Below are 19234 nucleotides of genomic sequence, written 5' to 3'. Positions count from 1 at the left end.
TGGCTTTCCTACTGGAGAACATTCCTCGTTGGACTACTCCTTCTCTGTGTCAAATTCACCCACCTTATGCTGAGTGGATCGGTATGGTTGAGCACTCCAGGGCCACAGCAGGCTTGAGGCACTATTTGCCCTGCTCTTGGAGCTGGAAAGGATGACTGCCTCTTCTGGGAACAATAAAAGGGGAAGTGAGGCACCTTGCACACTGTCAGGGCAGGACTGTACAAATGTGTGGTGGCTGTTACTCCCTACTCCCAGTTATGAGGGCCTCACAGGTGATAGGCAGTGACTCTAAATTAGAGTTCCTGCCCCATGGAGTCAGTTTTTCTACTGAGAGGTCACTCTGAGGTCAAAGCACACAGAGAGGAGGCAGTGATTTGCATCCACTGTGTCAAAAACCCCCTCCCCATTATCAGCCTGAGGCTGGTGCTGCCTGATGTCCATATTCACGCCTTGGCTGGTTTCAAACTCAGACTTCAGGAAAGGGAGTGATGGACACTCCCTGGACTACAACCTTTGTCCCATCTACAGGCTATAGTGATCAACTTCCCTTCCACATTCCTGGAGACTGAGGTCTTTCCTTGATTTTGACCAGTCAGTTGCCTAGGACATTTCCAGGACTTAAGACGTTTCTCCACTCAGCTTACTTGGAGGCAGAAGCTAGGGCTGTGTGAGGAAACCCAGCTAGATGAAGAGGGAGAGGAATGTAGACAGCCAAATCTAGGACAGCCCCTAGACTCATGGAGGACACAGATCCTTGACTTACAACAGTGTACTCCCCAGAGCAGGCAGCCAACTCCATGTCAGAACTCTCAGGTCTCTATGAGAAAGACTGGCCTTCACAGAGTCCTAGCACAAGACAAAAATGGTAGGCTGTGGACCTGAAGTTAAGTGTGACTGAGAGTTTCGGGGAACCTTGGAGGTAGGCTACAAAAGGAGCCAGGGCCAGAGATGGAGGCTGATAATGTGGAGCTACAGAAATAGAAATTAAATCAAATGTTTTAATCCTCCTAGATGCCTTAGTAGCAAACTAGCCTCAGGCTCATCTTTAGGCCCTTGAGTCCTGGCACAACCTGAGAGCCTGACAGATCTTTCTATGTCTCTTATGCCTATGCTCTCTTGAGAGTCTATCAGTAATATGCAGACTCTACGGCATTGGTATTGAATACCTTCTCCATTCCAGTTGGAGAAAATCAGGACCCAGGAGAAGAATGGTTCAAGAGCAAAGTTGGGGGCTTCTCCCATCCCTACAAACATCTAGGGATACCTCACCAGCTCCCACAGAATCCTATCTAATGCAGCTCAGAGATTCATGTTTGCAAGTGCTTCTCCAGTCATAGTCGCTCACTCATATGAGACCACTCCTGGTTGTTGCTCAGCCATCTCTCTGATACAAGTGCAGCCAGCCTTCCTGGCCCATTGGGTGCAGAAGGACCATTGAGCTCTCTGAGAGTGGCAGTCAGAAGGTTCTGGACTCATGACTCAACCATTTTTCCCACCAAGCAGTTCCTTGAAAGCCCCATAGCATAGGAACCTGAGTCATACGGACATCCTTTGCCTCCTCCACACATCTGCCACCATAAACAGCCAGAGGGGATGCTAGGACCTCGTGAGGTAGGCAAGTGACTCAGGGTCAGGCTACTTCAGCTCTGAGTTCAAGGGAAGGAAGATGGGTCACAGGAAATGCAAGGGCCATATGAGCTTAGGAAGTACCTGTGGGTAAGCTTCTAACTTACAGTATTAGTACAGTAATGTCTCTGGCCATATTCCCTTTGAAAACTTCCCAAGTTATAACCACCATAACCCCGGGATCCCCACACTCCAAAACAAAGGACAACTTAAAGGAACCTCTTAAGTTTTAGCCTCTTTCTGCTATTTCCTACTGGAAATAGGACCCATAGGGCAAATCCAGTTGTGATGGTCAGTTTTATATCACAAGCTAGAGTGATTTGGGAAGAAGAACTCTCAATTGAGAAAAGGCCTCGATGAGATTTGTCTGTGGACAAGTCTGTGGAGCATTATCTTGGCTGATGATTGACAAGGGAGGGCCCAGCCCACCGTGGGCGGTACCAATTCCAGGCTGGTGGTCCTGGGTGCTATAAGAAAGCCATCTGAGCAAGCAGCAGCACTTCTTCAATGGCCTCCGGATCAGCTCTTGCCTCCAGTTTCTACCCTGGCTACCCTCGATCATGGGCTGTGATATGGAACTGTAAGTTTCAACAAACCCTTTTCTCTCCAACTTACTTTTGCTTATGGTATTTATCATAGTAATAGAAACACTAACTAAGACACCATCTGAGATTTGGTTCCCACTTTACAGACCCCAAGGGAGGCCCAGATTCAAGAGAATCTCAGAGTTCATCTTGCCCATTCTCTGCCTCTAGACTGGAAGAAACAACAGCCCAGGGGATGGGTCCAGAGAAGGCAGGATGCCAACATAGCTGACACTGGGGGCAGGGTCGCAGTCTGGCCTGGCTGGTGCTGACGTTGTGTTGTATGTGACATGTGTGGTATGAGGTTGAGTCCTGATGAATTGCAACAAGAGAGCCTGAGCAAAGTAACTTGGATATCAACCAAATCAAAGGAAACCGATACTGTGCATTAAAAGCTGCCCTGGCCTTATTTAGACCGACTGGGAGACAGCCCTAGCCCTGTACAGTTTCTGGCCTCCTCCTCTCTATTCTCAGGGCTGAACTTGCCTCCAACTTGAAAGGGCTAATTAAAGCCAAAAGAAAAAAATCAAAAGCTTGTTATCTAGCTCCATTACTCTCAGTTCTGGCATTGGTCTGTCTCTCAAAGCCGTAGTCACTCTGTTCTCTCCAAGGATACCATGCAGTGTTAGGGCCTACTGCTCTGCAGACCTTGGTGGTGAACTGGCTTTTGTATTATGGCAGGAGCAAGGGCAGGATAGATGCCTGCCTGTTCGTGCCATCAGGTGGATCCCTGCAGATGCTGTTTCTCTCCAAAACAAAGCCCCAAACAATTTCGAGCAAGTTTTCTACAGAATACTGTCAGAGATCACTAAACCTTCTTATCTCAGAGCAACTATCTACTTAGTGAGCACACATCACTACCACGTCTTCTTGTGCAAACAATGTATGCACATGGGTGTGTAAATGCATTGGTGGAGACATTTACTGTGTGTATCCAAGTACGTCAGGGTACTCAAATGTAAAATGAAGACTTAACCAAGGGCTATGGGTTGGAGTTCACCCCCACCCAAATGCAGATTTAAAATTCGGTTGCCTTTTAACTGTCATAGGAGCTACTGGGTTAACGAGGCTGGGAAGGAGCTCAGTGGCTAAAGCATTTGTTATACAGAATGAATCCTGATTTCAGAACCACAGAAGCCCACGTTAAACACGAAGTGGGCATGATCACATACCTATAATTCCATTCTTGAAGGCTGAGACAGAGGGAATCCTCTGAGTGAGCTGGCTAGCAAAATTAGCCAGGGTTTGATTGAAAGGCTCTGTTCTGAAGAATAGGACAGGAGAATGACTGGGAATGATCCCCGTATCAACCTGGGCCCACACAAACATCTACACACTCATTCCTACCTTCCACAAAGCACTGAAAAAGAAAATAAACAAGGCAGGGTATTTAAGAAGTGGTTAAGAAGTAGATTGACTGTTTCTGTTTTGTTTGTTTTGTTTGTTGAGACAGGGTTTCTTTTCCTAGCCCTGACTGTCCTAGAACTTGCCTCTGTAGACCAGGCTAGACTTGGTCTCACAGACTGATCTGCTTCTACCTCCTGAAGAGTGCTGTGATTAAAGGTGTTCAACACCATTCCTAGCTTGAATTAATTGTTTTATTGTGCGAGTTAAGGATGAGATCAGTCACCTCTTATTCTCCTTCTCTTCATCCTCTTGGCATGGCATGATATAGCAAGTGGGTCCTCAACAAATGCACTCTTGAGTGTGGACTATGGCAACCTCCAAAACTATGAGAAATGAATTTCTGCTCATGGTTGGTGGAACAGTCTTGGCATTCCACTAGAGAATTATGAGGGTTCTCTAGTGGTCTTCTCTATACTAGTCTTCTATTGCTTCTCCCTCCTGAGGTATGTCTAAGTGTGTCACACACACACACACACACACACACACACACACACACACACACACACACACACGTAAACACAGAACAAATATGGTTCATTACTATCCACATTTAGGAACAGTTCAAAAATCCCCCAGATTCTTAACAGTCCCATAAGACCCTCTTGACTAGATCAGCTACTACCCAAAATGAATGGCTCCAGAATTCTTGCTTTGAATTCCCATCCTGAAAGACTGTAATCTGTAAGCTGAAATAAACCCTTTCCCCTCCAAGTTGCTTTTAGTTGTGGTCTTGATCATAGCAAAGAAACCTAACTACAAAGACAGATGCTGTTCCCATGGCACTATGAACACAGAGGATGCTTTATAACTATGCTTGATCTCTTCCTATCCTAATAACTCTCATTTTCCATTTATAAAAATATGCAGGGGGCTAAAATAAACCACAATTCTCTGAAATCCCATGTCCACCTCAAATGTACCATGACTTCTCATGTTAACACTTGCCTTTCCCAAATCTTCCATCATTTTCTCTAAGTTGCTCCGCCATGCCCAAATGCAAAGAACATCAACTTTACATGTTTCCACACATTTCCAGCCCTGTTTCTCATAACCAGGAAGGAGAAAGAGAACAGAACAGGGCACCAATAGGAAACCCACATTTTAGCTCTAATGGAATCTAATGGTGATAGTCCAAATCAAAAAGACCCAAGATGGAGGCCCATCAAAACTCCATGGAGGCTACAAAGCCGGGGTCCTTATTTCCCACACCCCATTTTCCAGGCCCACAGGATCCCCTCTGACTCACCGCACTGCTGCAAGGGATGTCCTTCACCTTGAGCCAGGCCAGGTCCAGTGTTCCCTCACCTCGGTAACAGGACTGTAGGCGCTCCTTAATACGGTCATTGATCTGTTTCAAGATGAAGATGCACAGGGCAGACTCATCCAGAGATTTCATCTTCCGCTTCTGGCCCTTGGAGAAGACAGTGAAGAGGAGGTCAGCATCTGGACGGACTCCCAGGGTCCGGCCCAGCACAGCACCAGCTTTAGATAGGTAGGCAGCCTGGAGCAAGCGATATTCCACCCCATTGCGCTCACAGCCAATGGGCACCTCCACGTAGGAGTTGAAGGCTGTGTCCTCTTTGCAAAGCCTCACAAGCTTTGACGTGTACACCTGCTCCTTTGTTGTGGAGCCTGGGGGAGACACCATCTCTGGCTGAAGGGTCAAAAAGTAGACAAAGTTGCCACTGCTGAAGCCATAGACATAGTAGATGTCAAAGTCAGGGATAACTGTGAAGGTGTCTGAAGGGATCTTGATCATAGAGGCCACAAATTCATCATGGAAAACATAAGCAAACATGCCATCTGCCTCAGAGTTCTTAGTCAGCTTCCGGCTAGAGATGGTAGGAAAATATTCAGGCTTGCCATCCACCGCAGTGGCAATAAAGAGTTTATCATCCAAATTGCTATAGGAGACGATCACCCCAAAAACAGAGCCACTCTCATTAACCCCTGAGAGGTAATGTTCTTTCTTGTGGAAGGGCTCTCCCAACTTGAAGAGGTCCTCTAGCCTGAGGAGCTTGCAGATACCCTGGTACAAGCTTCCACATGCAATCAGCCTATTTTCTTTGTAGTCTATAAGTAGCATCTTGTTGACATTATTGGTGCTGGCCAGGGGCTCATTGCAGGTCTGAACAATACGAGGTGGGTAACACTTGGGGTTGTCCTCGTCTGGCCCTGTCTGATGAGTCACCAAGACTTTGAGGTCACTAGAGAGTTTGTAGATCCTGTTGACAGCCCCCAAGTAAATGTGTCCTGTCCTCTCATCCACCACAAGGTGATTGAAGCCCTCGGTGGGCTCCCCTCGGAAAGTGACAAAAGAGCGCTTCTGAGACAGCTGTGGTGGCTGCCTTGAAAGCAGAGTAGAGGAGCCCATCCCCACCACCAGCAGGTGGGACAACAAGCAAGTCCAGTTCCAGGGCATGGCTTTCATCTCAGAGCGGGGGCCTGTCAACACAGCAGCAACCAGCACAACTCAGCAGGGCTGTCTCCCCTAGGAAAGAAAGAAGATTAAAATGTGAGTAAACCATGGAAGGGCTTTGTAATGCCTACAGATCTTCCGGAATTTAGTACATACATGGAACCGACTTGTTCTGGGAAAGCCAGAGGCCAGCGGATCCAGACCCAAGTAGAGGTGTATGAGATGCTATCTTGGTGGTGGCAGCTCTAGTACTCCTTATCAATAATCATGATGGGTGATAAAAGTGATGAGGATGAAGATGATAGTGGTGATTGACGTTAAGTGTCTGGTTTTACACCAGTCTCTGGCCAGTACCTCTGGATATTGTCTTACTTCATCTTAGTAACCCTTCCATGACATATCTTCCAACTGGCTTTCTAGAGCTAAGGTCTGCACTTAACTGTGAACACAGAGTTGACACACATGGACCCTACATGGATGGTTCTCTGTAGCAGGTCCAGACTTAGTGATCCTAGTGAAGGGCATCAAGAGAAGGCTAGAGGATGAGCCATCTACACTTGGGCTTTCCTCTGCCTCTCTGTCTCCATGTTCAGTGGCCCATCCCCCACCTCCTTCATTAGACCTAAGAGAGAGGCCTAACTCAAAAATGCAACACTAAGCTGGGTGGTGGTGCACACCTTTAATCCCATCTTCAGAAGACAGAAGCAGGAAGTTCCCTGGAGGTTCAAGGCCAGCCTGCTCTACAGAGCTAGTTCCAGAACACCCAGGACTACACAGAGAAACCTTGTCTCAAAAAGAAAAGGAAAAAAGGAGAGAAAAACTAGCACTAACCCATGAAGAAACCAGTCTTTCACAAATACTCTCATTAATTTCTGCTCAAAAGACCAAATTTGCACAACTTGTTTCATACCACAACCTTAACTGCTACCTACAGAAGCCTATGGTCATTTTATACCACATTTTACAGCTGAGGAATGTGAGCCTAGGGCACTTCTGTGACTTGTACCACCAAAAATGGGAAAAGGTAGCTGAAGTAATTCACAGTAGGCCCTTAACCATCTCATTTGACCCCACAGCAAGGGATGGACTCCACTTCCTGTTATCCACAACAGAACCGCTAAGGCCACCATTATAACTGCGGTCCCTGACTGGCTTTGTCCTTCATGCCTCCTCTGCCAGGCAGTTCAGGGAAGTTAAACAAAAAGCCTACATCCTTCAAGTTGTGATGACCACCAGCCCCCCTGGGTACGCTAACCACCCAGGTATGGGCTCTCCTTAGCTGTCTTCTATGGTGGGGACTCCTCTGGCTCCTATGATTTTTCTTTGAAAGGAGAGGAAAAGTGCTTTCAGAAACCAGTGGTCCAGCAAATAAATAAATAAATACATAAATAAATAAACAAATAAATAACCTCTAAGGCACAAAATTGCCATCCATCCTAGCAGTAGCCTTCATTTCTATTTAATATACTTTCTGCATGTGTTTCCAAGGGGACAGCACCACATTTCTCCCGGCTTGGATGAAATAAAGACTGGTATTGTCAATATCTTATTTAGGGATATTTCAGCTCTGTAGGTTTTCTCATTTCCCCCAAGCTCCTAAAAATGAGGTTATGGGATGAGGTTAAATCATTAAAGTAATAGTAGTCACCCCAGCAGGAAGAAAGGACAGGTTAGCTGGACACCCAAAGAAAAGAAAAATAATAATAAAGATTTACATTGTCAGCCAACATCCTAAGAAAAAGCATCTCGACGAGACATGAGAGGAAGAAGCCTCTAACAGATGGGAATCCTACCCTAACAGCAGTCTTATAAACAAAGGGCCTTCGTTTATCTACCCATGTGGTTCAAATGTGTACTCAGAGCATGTGCATACAGGCACCATGTTGTAGGATTCTTGGGTGCGGCTGTCAAGTCACTGTTAATCCATGTGAAAACCACCAGAACCTATCTATTACATGAGATGAAGTTGTGTGACATATGACAGTGTGTGTTGAGAGTTCTTATTTGACGAGAGGGAACAAGGAGCAGACTTTTGGAGACCTTGTCAGGGGCAGAGTTTGAGCCAAACCATGAACTTGGAGAAGACATTCAAAGCTGGAAGAAAAGTGCCTTCTTGTGAGAGTGTCCACGATGGGATTAGCCAACCAGGGTGTGAATGAGGAAGCCTAGGCATGGAGAACACAGCCCAGGAAAGAATCAGGAAGAGGGTATGGCAGAAGAGAGAAAGCCATGAGCCCCTGTCAGGATATCACTTCAACGTCAAGACTAAAATGCATGGAGCTGTGGGGAAGAGGACAAACTAAGAAAAGCCAAGAAGCCCTCCCCTTCGTTGGAAGAGAGATTGGAGCTGAGGATTGGTGAGATCCAGGAGCCAAACAGGTTCTGTCCTAATCACTAGTGCATCCCTATCATCAAAGCCCTGCCCAGTACCCAGTGGAGGCTCAACAACTATTTCTTGACTGGCAGAAAGAGGGGTCAGAAGCAACAGGAATAGCAATGCCTTGCCTATATCCCAGGCCCCCCACAAGGTAAATGCTTTCCCCTGCTTAGCTCATAGGATCATCATGGCTGTTCCTGTTCCTCCTCTGCAGATGAGGTATCAAGTTCTTCAAGGATATGTGGCCAATGAGGGACAGAGTTGGGGATGGGATCCAGGTCTATACTAGTGCAAAGTTCATACACTTTCTAGAAATGCTTCATTCCAGAACCCAGAACCCAGAGCCCTTGGAGTTGAATTCACGAAAGTCCCAAACACAGTGGTCCCAGGATACCATCTACCAAATCCACAGGAATGGAGATTCCTGTTACACTACCTGGGAGGTGACACACGTCAGTGGGTGCTCTCCCATGAAAATTCTGAAAGTATTAAGAGCACCTGACATGAGGACTATGTTCATCACACAGTAGATGCTTAGCTGTTGTTAGTAAGATTGAAATTGGATTCAAAGATGAGATTTATGATAAGCGGATGGTACCTATTGGTTAAAAAATCCTGAGGACAAGTGATGGAGAGTCCAGACAGTTCCTCTTGAACTGTCTTTCCAAATCCAAAGAGCAGCAAGGATTCTAGAAATTTGTTTTCTGAACTAGGTAATCTGATTTAATGCTACTCACAGCCCTGATTTCAAAGGCAGTGGCAGTGAATCGATGAAGATGAAAGTTGGGGAGATAGCTCAGTTGGCAAAGTGCTTGCCATGGTCCAATGAGAACTTGAATTTGACCTCCAGAAAACATGTTAAAAAGCCAGGCATGCCAGCATATGTTTATAATCCCAGTCCTAGTGAGGGAAAGACAGGAAGGTCCCTGGGACTCCTTGGCCAGTCAGCCTGATATAATCAATGAGTACTAGGCTAGTGAGAGACCCCATCTCAAAAAACAAGGCAGACAACAACAAAGGAAAGATACCCAAGGTTGACCTCTGACCTCTATATGTACATGCAGAAAGACAAATGCACTAGCACACATGTATACCCACCCCCCACACATGACACAAACACAATCAATTAATCAATAACAAAACATAAATAAAAGATGGCAACGAGGGACTGCACAGACCACTGATTTGCCATTCAGTGCTCTTCCTATCACATTTGGCTTCTTCTGACTTTATCTAAACCTACTCCAACATCTGCTCCCCAGGCTTTGAGAGTGACAGCTATTCGGGCACCATATGCTATGCTGGCTAACAGGGCTCTCACTGCAGCTCTGCCAACAGCCAAATTCCAGAGGGGCTGGCGTACTCACTGGAAGACACAGGCAGGTTGGGGCACAGCCACTAGCCCTTCGGGAGGGAAAGTTCAGCAGACCCTGCATCTGAGCATGCCACGTGCCTCACATTTGGCCCACCTTCCTGTACACACTCACAGGCCCACAGCCAATCCACCGCTCCCTAGTCAGTGCCAGGCAAGACAAGGCGGACCATAATCATGATTTTCCTGGGCAGGCAGAGGCCACAGCTCATTCTCCGTCTTCTATTCGCCATCACAAAAAAATGAGACACAGTTATGCATCTCAAACACTTATCACTTTTATCTGGGGATGGTGAAATTACTGTTCCTGGAGGGGCAGAGGAACTCGCAGAAACAGTAACACGTGATGGGAATGAACAGCCTCTCATTTTTTGCCCTAGAAAAAAGGATTGAGAAAGGAAACGAGGAACAGAAATGGAAAAGGAAGTGGTATAAACAAGCACGGGGCACAAGCTGGCTTACTGAAGACCCCACTGAGGGCCTGGCCAATGCCAGTCTCCCCACCCCAGCTCAAAGGTGGCCTTCTTCCCACAGAAGGGCAGAGACACTAGCCCCCTCTCACCCAGGGTCATCTAAAGTTGTTCTGGTCTCACAAAACTACAAATTTGGAGCTTCCAACGGGTGGAGGTGTCTAAGCCAGGACGTCAACCTATGTTAAGTGCAGGTTTTAGCCCAGGAGTGCCCTAACCCAATTTCTGATCCTTGTATCACTTCTCACTCAAATACCTATTAATGTGATTTTAATATATATATATATATATATATAATATATATATATATATATATATATATATATATATATATATAAGAAAAGCACCATCAAATCACTCCAATGTTTTCCAAAGGTCTTTCTGAACCAGGCAGATGGGCAGGATAGGGGACAGGACACTCCACAGACCAAATCAAACCCAAACACACTGCCACCTCCTCTTCATGAAATCAGACTTTAATTCTGAGTGGTCTCAGGGGAGATGGAACTCATTTTTAGAAGCTGATCATCATTCTGATTAAAGCAGTTGGGACTGCCTTTGTTTTATATGGCAAGTTTTGAAGAGCTCAAACTAATTTTCATGAAGTGCTACGTCCTCTCAGACTCCTGAGTGGCAGAAAGAAAGTTATTATAGAGCTGTTTAAAATAGCAATTAGCTCACAAAATTCCTTCAGAGTTTACACATCGTCTTCATGTACATTACCTCATTTTGATTTTATTGTTCACCAAGACTCTGTTGGGCTACCATTGAATGTTATCTCAAAGAGTACAGGCTAAGAATTGCTGGGGCCATCTTGTAACCCAAGGGGGAAAATGCAATGAAGGCCCTCAAACAATGAAGCTATAAGAGAACAGAAATGGTTAGAGGTGCCTGAATCCCAGTTCGGGTTATGTAGTTGTCTATATAGTGTGCATGACACCATCCGGGTGCCTGTCCTGCCCAGATAATACTTGAGCCAAAAGCTCTCCCCTTTCCAAAAGCTAGTTTAGGTTTGGTTTTCTGGAATCATTCATCAAAGAATCTTGTTTTTCTGTTGCTGTGATGAAATACCATGAACAAATTCAAGTTGGGGAGGAAAGGGTTGATTTCAGTTTACAGCTCCACATCACAGTCCTTCACTGAGGGAAGTCAAGGCAAGCGTTTAGACAGGGCAGGAACCTGGAGGCAGGAGCTGAGGCAGAGGCCATGGAGGGATGCTGCCTACTGGCTTGCTAAGATATGGCTTGCTCAGCCTGCTTTCTTATACAGCTCAAGACTACCTGCCCAGGGGTGGCACTGTCCACAGTGGTCACGCTCACATCAATCTTCAATAAAATGCCCCACAGGCTTGACTCCAGGTCCATGTAGTGGGGGCATCGGGCCAATGGGATAGAATTTTCTCACAACTGAAAGTCCCTCTTCCCAAACAAATGCAGCTTGTGTCAGGTTGACAAAAACCCAACCAGGGCAAATCCTAAGCCACACAGAGAGAAATCCAAAAGTGTCTACCGCCACACCCTCTCTACCAGGCTGTTCTTCAGGGAGGTTAATAACAAGCCTAGTAGAATTCTGTGTCCCCTGCCCGTAGAGATTAACTATAGTTAATGTGGTGATGCATTGTACCAGGTAAGATTTGGGAGTATGAGTATATGGAATTTCAAAACCTGTGTTGCTCCCCCATCTTCAGGCTGCACCCACAAGTCTCCCAAGGTTTCCACATGGCTTTCGTGTCTCAAATGAAGCCATCTCTGATCCCAGGAAGACTCTCCAATGCTCTGATCACATGTTTGTACAGGAATCGGTACCCACCAGAGATCCACAGAGAACAAGCTGGTAAATTTGTTCAGCTATGTTGTCCTCTCTAATATTCAGAGTCCCTTAAGGATAAGGATCATGGGTTGGCAAAATGGCTTACCAGATAAAACATCTGCCACCAAGATGATGACCCTAGTTCGATCCCTAGGTCCCACATGATGGGAGAGAACAGACATTTGCAAATTATCCTCTGATCTCCACATGGTTTATATACTCTCTCTCTTACACACGCACACAATCAATCAATAAATAAGTGTAATAAATTTTTTTAAATAACAAAGATCATAGGGTTTTTTCATCACCAGATATCTCCAATTCTGAGCCTAGATCCTAAGACACGGGAAGTATTTAACAAATATCTGAGTGTGAAGGAAAGAAGGAAATAAATGAATGACTCTCATGGCAGAATATATGAGATAGCAGCTGATACCACTTAAGGCTAAAATTCAAAGTGAATCTCAATGCTGTACCAACAAGGTCAAGGAGGATCTGGATTGACCAAGTTGGTTTTCCCCTACCTAATCAAGGGCTTATAAATACTTAAAACACTCAATTTTGTCCTTTTCAAACGTGAGTACAAATGTATTTGAGATGCCACACCTTTCATGCATGATTTACAAGGAGACCAGCAGTTCACCAGCTGAAATATTGTCACAAGTCACCTTGGACCTACAAACTAAACTTTCCCCTATTCACCCAAGAAATCCAGTGCAATCTCTATCAAGGAAAGGAGCAGGGCCTGAGAAGGTTGCACTGGGGAAAACAGCACAGAGATACAGGTTGCTGGAAGCCAGCGTGCATACACCCATTCATCTAATGATTATTTATTTTTTCCTAGCAAGTGATTCTCAATTGAACATATGCTATAAGAGGATTTCCTGAGCTAGGACCAAAGAGTAGTTCATTCACCTAGAGCAGACTGTAATGTCCTGGCTCTCCAGTGACTGAGGGTCTTCTAGAGAGCCTCTAGCTGTCCCCTGGAGAAGTTGTACAAAACTCCACTTCTTCAGCCCCTTCTCAGAAGCCAGGGACTCCACCACCTGCCTAAGTCCTACAGATAGTATCATGACCAGGAAACTGCAACTCCAGCATATGGAAAGGTCATGAACAGAAAGCTAACTTGGATGAAGCTCTTCATTACGACCTGCAGACAGCTCTGGATATTCCAGGCACTATGATGCCAAAGTGAGTCAGGAGTCACTATACAATGGCTCTCTCCACTCCAGGTCTGGCTGGGAAGATCTAAAAACACAGAATTCTCCAGGGGAGCATGATCTGGGCAGCAAATGATGGACAACTTCTTTCTAGTATCTCGTTTGAAGATGCAGGCTGGCCAGGAATTGGGGTTCAGACCCCACTACTAGAGCCTGGCATCCATCTGGCTGCTGTTTGCTGTCCCAGCTGCCCAGCACGGCTTATATGAAAGCCCTTGCCTGGCTGCCCTGCTCCCAGTATTGGTTTTCCATCCTCAGACCACCGGCAATGGCCGCTGGTTGCACAGAAATGGAAGGACATCATGGAAAAGTAACCAAGATATCCTGTAAAGTGATGGCGCTTTTGCTTGTATAACAGATGGTGGACATTTGACTCTTAGAAGGGAACCTGAGGTCCACTTGTCCTGTGCATGTGACTCTGGACTTGTATGAGTAGTTTCCCTCTGGAAGGAGACCCATACTGGCCTCCAGCCTCAGGCTCACAGCTTTGAGCCACGTCTGATGATCTTATGGGTGAGAACTCACTTTGGAGACCTGGTCTCCTCTCATAGGCAGGGGAGCAGCTGGGCATTCTTAGTTCACAGCCATTCATGTCTATGCAGACACAGTCCCTGAAGCCTCTTCTCTCTGAATCACCATGAACCAGGACACCGCAGACACCAGGAACAGCTGCCCTCACGGGGCATGGTCTGCTCAGTTTTCTTGATGCCTCAGTTTCCCCATCTGTAAAGTGGTGTTTCTAGAAGCCTGGAGGAAACAGGCATGCCCAAGTTGTTCTTCTGGTGAGCCACTGGAGAAGTGAGAAAGTTTAGGCTTCCCAGAGCACAGGTTATCATGGATTTGAGGAGGGGGCCCAGGCAGAGCCAGGCAGAGGTAGTGACTGCAACAACCAGGAGTGTTTTTTATGGCTGACCCTGAAGTTGCTCTTTTGAGACTCTGAACCTTTTAGTTGACTTTTGAGCTACCCAACCGAAGTTGTGGAATGTCTCTGGCACACCAACAATGCTTTAATCCAACAGCTTGCCCCCAGAGAGCTTGGGCTCCTCTTCTGTCAAGAGGGCACACATCACTCTTCTAGAGTTTACTTTTTTCTTCCAAGAGGAAGGACCTGGGCGTAGGACACATACATCATAAGTTCTGTGTTGCTCTATCTCATTACCCAGGGGGTATGACTTTGCTTATTTTGGCCCCTGGGGCTGTGTATGACAGTTGGTGGAAGAATAGACAGGAAATCTGCAAGGCCTGAACACCCCATCCCCCACACAGGTCTAATATAAAGCCTCAAATAAACTGACCCGTCCCCATCTCCTCCCCTTCCCTCGACAAGCAAGAGACAGAAATTCCCATCCTCAGACGGGTGCAAAATACCTAACTAGAGTTGTGTTTTCTTTTTTGTATGTGAGTGGCACCTGGGACTCATACATGCCAGTCAAGTGCTCTGTGACCAAGCTACATCACAGGCCATTAACTAGACTCTCTTAACTCAAAGTTGTCAGGCTTGGAAGCAATACAAACAGATGCATGGTTTTATGAAATCAAAGCTGAGAGTCTTTGTTCTTAGGTCCTGGGGCCTGAGTATCTCTCCAGCCACCTCCCCTGAAACTGCCACCATCCCTGTCACTGTCACCTGTATCACAGTCAAGTAGCCATTGCCCTTCCAGCCCCAGTAGTCATCATGCAACGAATCCAAAGCCCCACCAAACAGCAGAACCGTGGAGGAGCAGTTGACTTGAGGCACACTTTGTCAGGTGATGGTACCTCCATTGTCCCCAAGTCTAGTGGTATCTCTTACATGCCTTGTCCCCCTGCTCCATCCATCCATTCCTTTTCCAATCCTACAGGAAATCAGGAAGAGAACAGTTGTCTGCCTCATCGGTCTATACTCATGTAATTAGTGTTATTTAACTCTACAATGAGGCAAAGCTCATAAAACACAAAACATACTTCAGCTGTGTGCCGAGAATCCTGGCAGAAATCCCCACTGCAGCCGGAAGCTGAACGAAGTTATATTTGTTCCCTAAAAAGATAAATAAATTCAGAATGGAGGTGACAAAGTTTTGAAACCAGGCACTTCTACTACCTGGCAGTATGCAAAGCAGAAAGAACAAGGGATTCTGGTCCCTAAAGTTTGGAAACCATTTCCATTGCCATGGCAACAATGACTATTCAAAAACATTTCCTATTGATTAAGTAATGCCAGCATAATATGTCATTTCCTGGTAAGGTCATTCTGGAATCACCCTCTGCTCACTCTCAAGCACTGACACGTGCTTTAAGACATTGTCCCCAGTCACTGGATGGGAAGACATCATTACTCTCCCATGTAGTGGACACACACTTGTGAGTCAGATCCTTAAGCAGAAACCTACGGCTTCTAACAATTACTCCAGCTTAACTAACATGTCCCTACCTCCCGACTGCTATTCCCTGTCAACCCCACTGTGCTGACACCTCCCTGCCTTCAGTAGTTATTCAGCCACACATCATGGGGCAAGCAGCAGAAAATGGTGTCCTCTACCCTACTGCCCACCATTCAAACGTGGAACTTAGACTGGTGCTGTGTGATGTTTTCTGGGAAGACATAGGAAGCATGTATGTACCCCAGGTAAAGAGGGACTGATGGATTAAAGAGGAGATTCCATCCAAGTGCCGTTTGGTGAAAGGGGGCAGCTTACTGGTGCACGGGTGACTCACCAGCAGCTCCACCACTGAGAAGTCCCACCCGAGAAAATCATTCACCTTTCCCATAGTGGCAAATGGAATCCAGAGGAGGGACTCCACGAGGACCTCGTGAGCCTCCCTGTGCTAGGGAGGGATAACAGAAGACCAGATCTCATGCAGTCATCACAGCTGCTCTGCTTCAAGATGATGCTCATGTCCAAGCCAGTGGAAACAGCTACAAGATTCTATCAGACTACCATCACTGGCAGAGCAGCGTAGTCCAGACCTCTGAGGTTAACCTGTGTCTCCAAGTCAGGACTTGATACTCTTCCCAAAGCTCCCAATATACAGGTCCTCTACTACAGCAACCCTGTAAACACACTGTGTTCTTCCCCTTTCCAAGGTGACAAGAATTCAGAATTAAAGGAGGGCTCAGAGGAAGGTCTGGTGCATCCAATTAACATGGGATGCTGCTGATACCCTCTTCCAGGATCTGCTCAGAACTGTGTCAGTGGAAGGGGTACAAGAGGTAGGCCAGCTGCAGAGAGGATCAAGTCTGCTGCAAAATCCAGGAGGCTCTGTGTCTGCTCTGCATATGGATGGGAACACAGTATCCTCTAGGCAGGGAAGAAGTGCCTGCCAGTTCACTGTCTCTCTCACATGGTCCCAGAGTCTACCTGCACCATGGCTGCCACCTCTCATGTGAGTAACAGTTTGCCTTTGAGTAACTCAAATGCACTGAACACTCATGATTCCAAAAGCTGGGGACTGAGCCTCAGGGAAGTTCACTAACCTCCCATACGTTGTAGTGATACGTGTACGTTCTATTGCTGTGATTAAATACCATGACCAAAAGCAGTGTGTAACTCTCAGGTCGCACTCCATCACTGAGGAAAGTCAGGGAAGATATTTGAGGCAGGAACCCAAGGGCAGGAACTGAGGTAGAAACCATGGGCAAGTGTCACTTACTGGCTTGGTCTCCATGGCTTGATAAGCCTGCTTTCTTATTCAACCAAGGAACATCTGCCTATGGGTGGCACCATTCATTGTGTGCTGGGCCTTTCACATTAATCACTAATCAATAAAATGCCTCACAGGCCTGCCCACAGGCCAGTCTTACAGAGGCATATTCTCAGTTGAGAGTCCATCTTCCCAAACGACTCTAACTTGTGTCAAGGTGACATAAAAGTGACCAACACAGCATATTAATGCTTCTGCTGGTTCTGTTTTTCCCTATAGTGAAAAGCTCCCACCAGTATCATCACTGGAGATTGTATAGCAAAAGTGGGAGCACAAATGAGTCTAGAAGGACCCAGTGCAAATGTACAGTTCCAACCTGAGAAGCGGGAAGGCCATGCTAGCATACTGAAATCTTTAAATGTGTTATTGCATTGACAGGCATTGGTGGTTGTATGTCATGGAACCTAGTGAGCTTCCACAGTTGGGCAAGTTTGGGGGGAAGACAGCAGATAGTATGTCAAAGCCAACCAGCAAGTAGGACAGATGTCTCCATCTATTTGTACATTTGTTCAACAACATCTATGCAGCCTTCTACATTGTATACCAGTATCCCGCCTTTTAAGAGTGAAGCCATGAATGAGACAGCATTGGCTTTGATCCTATTAAACATATTCATTAAAAGACAAAAGTGAGAACATAGCTTAATGGTAGGGTGCTTGCCGAGCATGTGGAAGACTCTGGGTTGCATCCCCAGAACCATATACACACGTGTATGTGCACATGATAAAGAGGAAACAAAATAAACAAAATAGCTAGATAATATTACCACTTAAAGGAAAAGGAGCAGGAATAAAATACCACAGGTAGAGACAGGGAATCTGAATGAGCCAAATGATTTCCACAAGGTGAGGGACTAATGTCAGGGGGTAACCGACATCCAAAGATTTGTGGGGAAGTCTTCTAGACCAATGAAAAAGTGATCACAAAGACCATGAAAAAGAAAAAAACCCACTAAGGAAAAGTAGAAGGCAGAAGGACTAGAAGACAGGGACTAAGCATGGAAATATGTCTGTGAAGCCAAGAGGAAGGTAGCAGATACTGAGGATTCTCCACTGAACCATGGATAGGAATTTGTGTTTATCACTAATAGCAAGAGAAGCCCAATAAGGGACAAAGCAAAGGGGTGGCATGGTCAGGCATGGGGCTGGCTGTCAGCCTGGCTGTGGGGTTGGGAGGAAGAGGAGACCTGCAGGATTTCAGTAAGGAGTGATGGAAGATGTAAGCCAGATTGGCCGAGTATGAAGCACGGTTGTTCCAACATGCGTTTTGTTGAGATGAGAGGGGAAGAAGAGAAAGGCATGCACCCTACCTCCACGGTTTTGAGTGCCTATCTGAGTGGATGGTGGTGGTATCATTTTAATGACTGGGGAAAGACTAAGGAAGAACAAGTCATGGGGGTAAAAAAAAAAAAGTCAAGAGCCCTATTTGGGATCTCAAGAGCTAGATTGACTGAAGAGAATATCCTGCCCACAATAGTTATGAGAACCATCTAGGGGAATGACTTACAAGGGACAAAGCTTGTAGTCTCTAGAAGGCATGGTATGTAAATGTTTCTAAGAGGATGCTAACATCATCATATCTAGGTAAGAAACTGACTCTCCATAACTGAGATGAAACGAGGCTGGGGTGTGTATCTACACTACCAAAGGACACTAGGGACCATGCTCTCTCACCTGGACTGATCCCTTGATAGTGCCGACTTTGCATTAAACTTTCTAGGCTGGGAGAAGTGATGTCAACTAAAATGCCTTACTTAGAAACCTGGAATTTTATGCTTATATCTTGTGAAATAGTAATAGCAAAACTTCCATTTTATCAAAGAGAAATTGAAAATATCCTTGCAAGATAGAGTATTCTGTAAACTTAAGTTTCCAACCAAAATTAATAGCAAATGTAAATAGGAAAAAAAAGTTCCCAGCCTCTCTCTGTCATATAGTTCTTAGCAAAAAAGCCATATTTTCAGTCACATCATGAGCAGCAGCCTGGGCTCTAGAAAACAGTGACAGCCACAGGTCAGGCTAATAAACTTCAACAGAAATAAAAGGAACTCAGGCTGAGGAAGGGACTGCAGTTGGATGACCTTTGGAGACATTATGCTAAGAGAAATAAGTCAGATACAAAAGGGCAGCTGTTCTCATTCTGAGTTCATGAGGTTCCTGGAGCCCCCAGGATTCATAGAGACAGCAAGTAGAGCAGTGATTGCTGGGGCCTGGGACAAGGGAAGTGTGGCTGTGTTTAAGAGGGCAAGTTGGAGCCTGGGATGAATGGA

General features: G+C 45.9%; 1 protein-coding gene across 7 annotated transcripts in view; it reads right to left on the bottom strand.

Moving 5' to 3' along the window:
• The window catches only part of Plxna4 (plexin A4), a 568362-nt gene that overhangs the window by 376469 nt on the left and 172659 nt on the right, over nt 1-19234 (bottom strand). For all 7 annotated transcript variants that reach the window (XM_035451557.1, XM_027391406.2, XM_035451558.1 and 4 more), the window contains one exon: nt 4864-6108. In XM_035451557.1, the coding sequence (XP_035307448.1) occupies nt 4864-6048 (1185 nt within the window). In that variant the 5' untranslated portion in view covers nt 6049-6108. The remainder of the gene's footprint in view (nt 1-4863; nt 6109-19234) is intronic.

Source organism: Cricetulus griseus, assembly GCF_003668045.3.
Source record: "Cricetulus griseus strain 17A/GY chromosome 1 unlocalized genomic scaffold, alternate assembly CriGri-PICRH-1.0 chr1_0, whole genome shotgun sequence".
In the NCBI taxonomy this organism is placed as follows: Eukaryota; Metazoa; Chordata; class Mammalia; order Rodentia; family Cricetidae; genus Cricetulus; species Cricetulus griseus.
The sequence above is the reverse complement of the archived record's forward strand: the minus strand, read 5'-3'. Positions and strand labels throughout refer to the sequence as shown.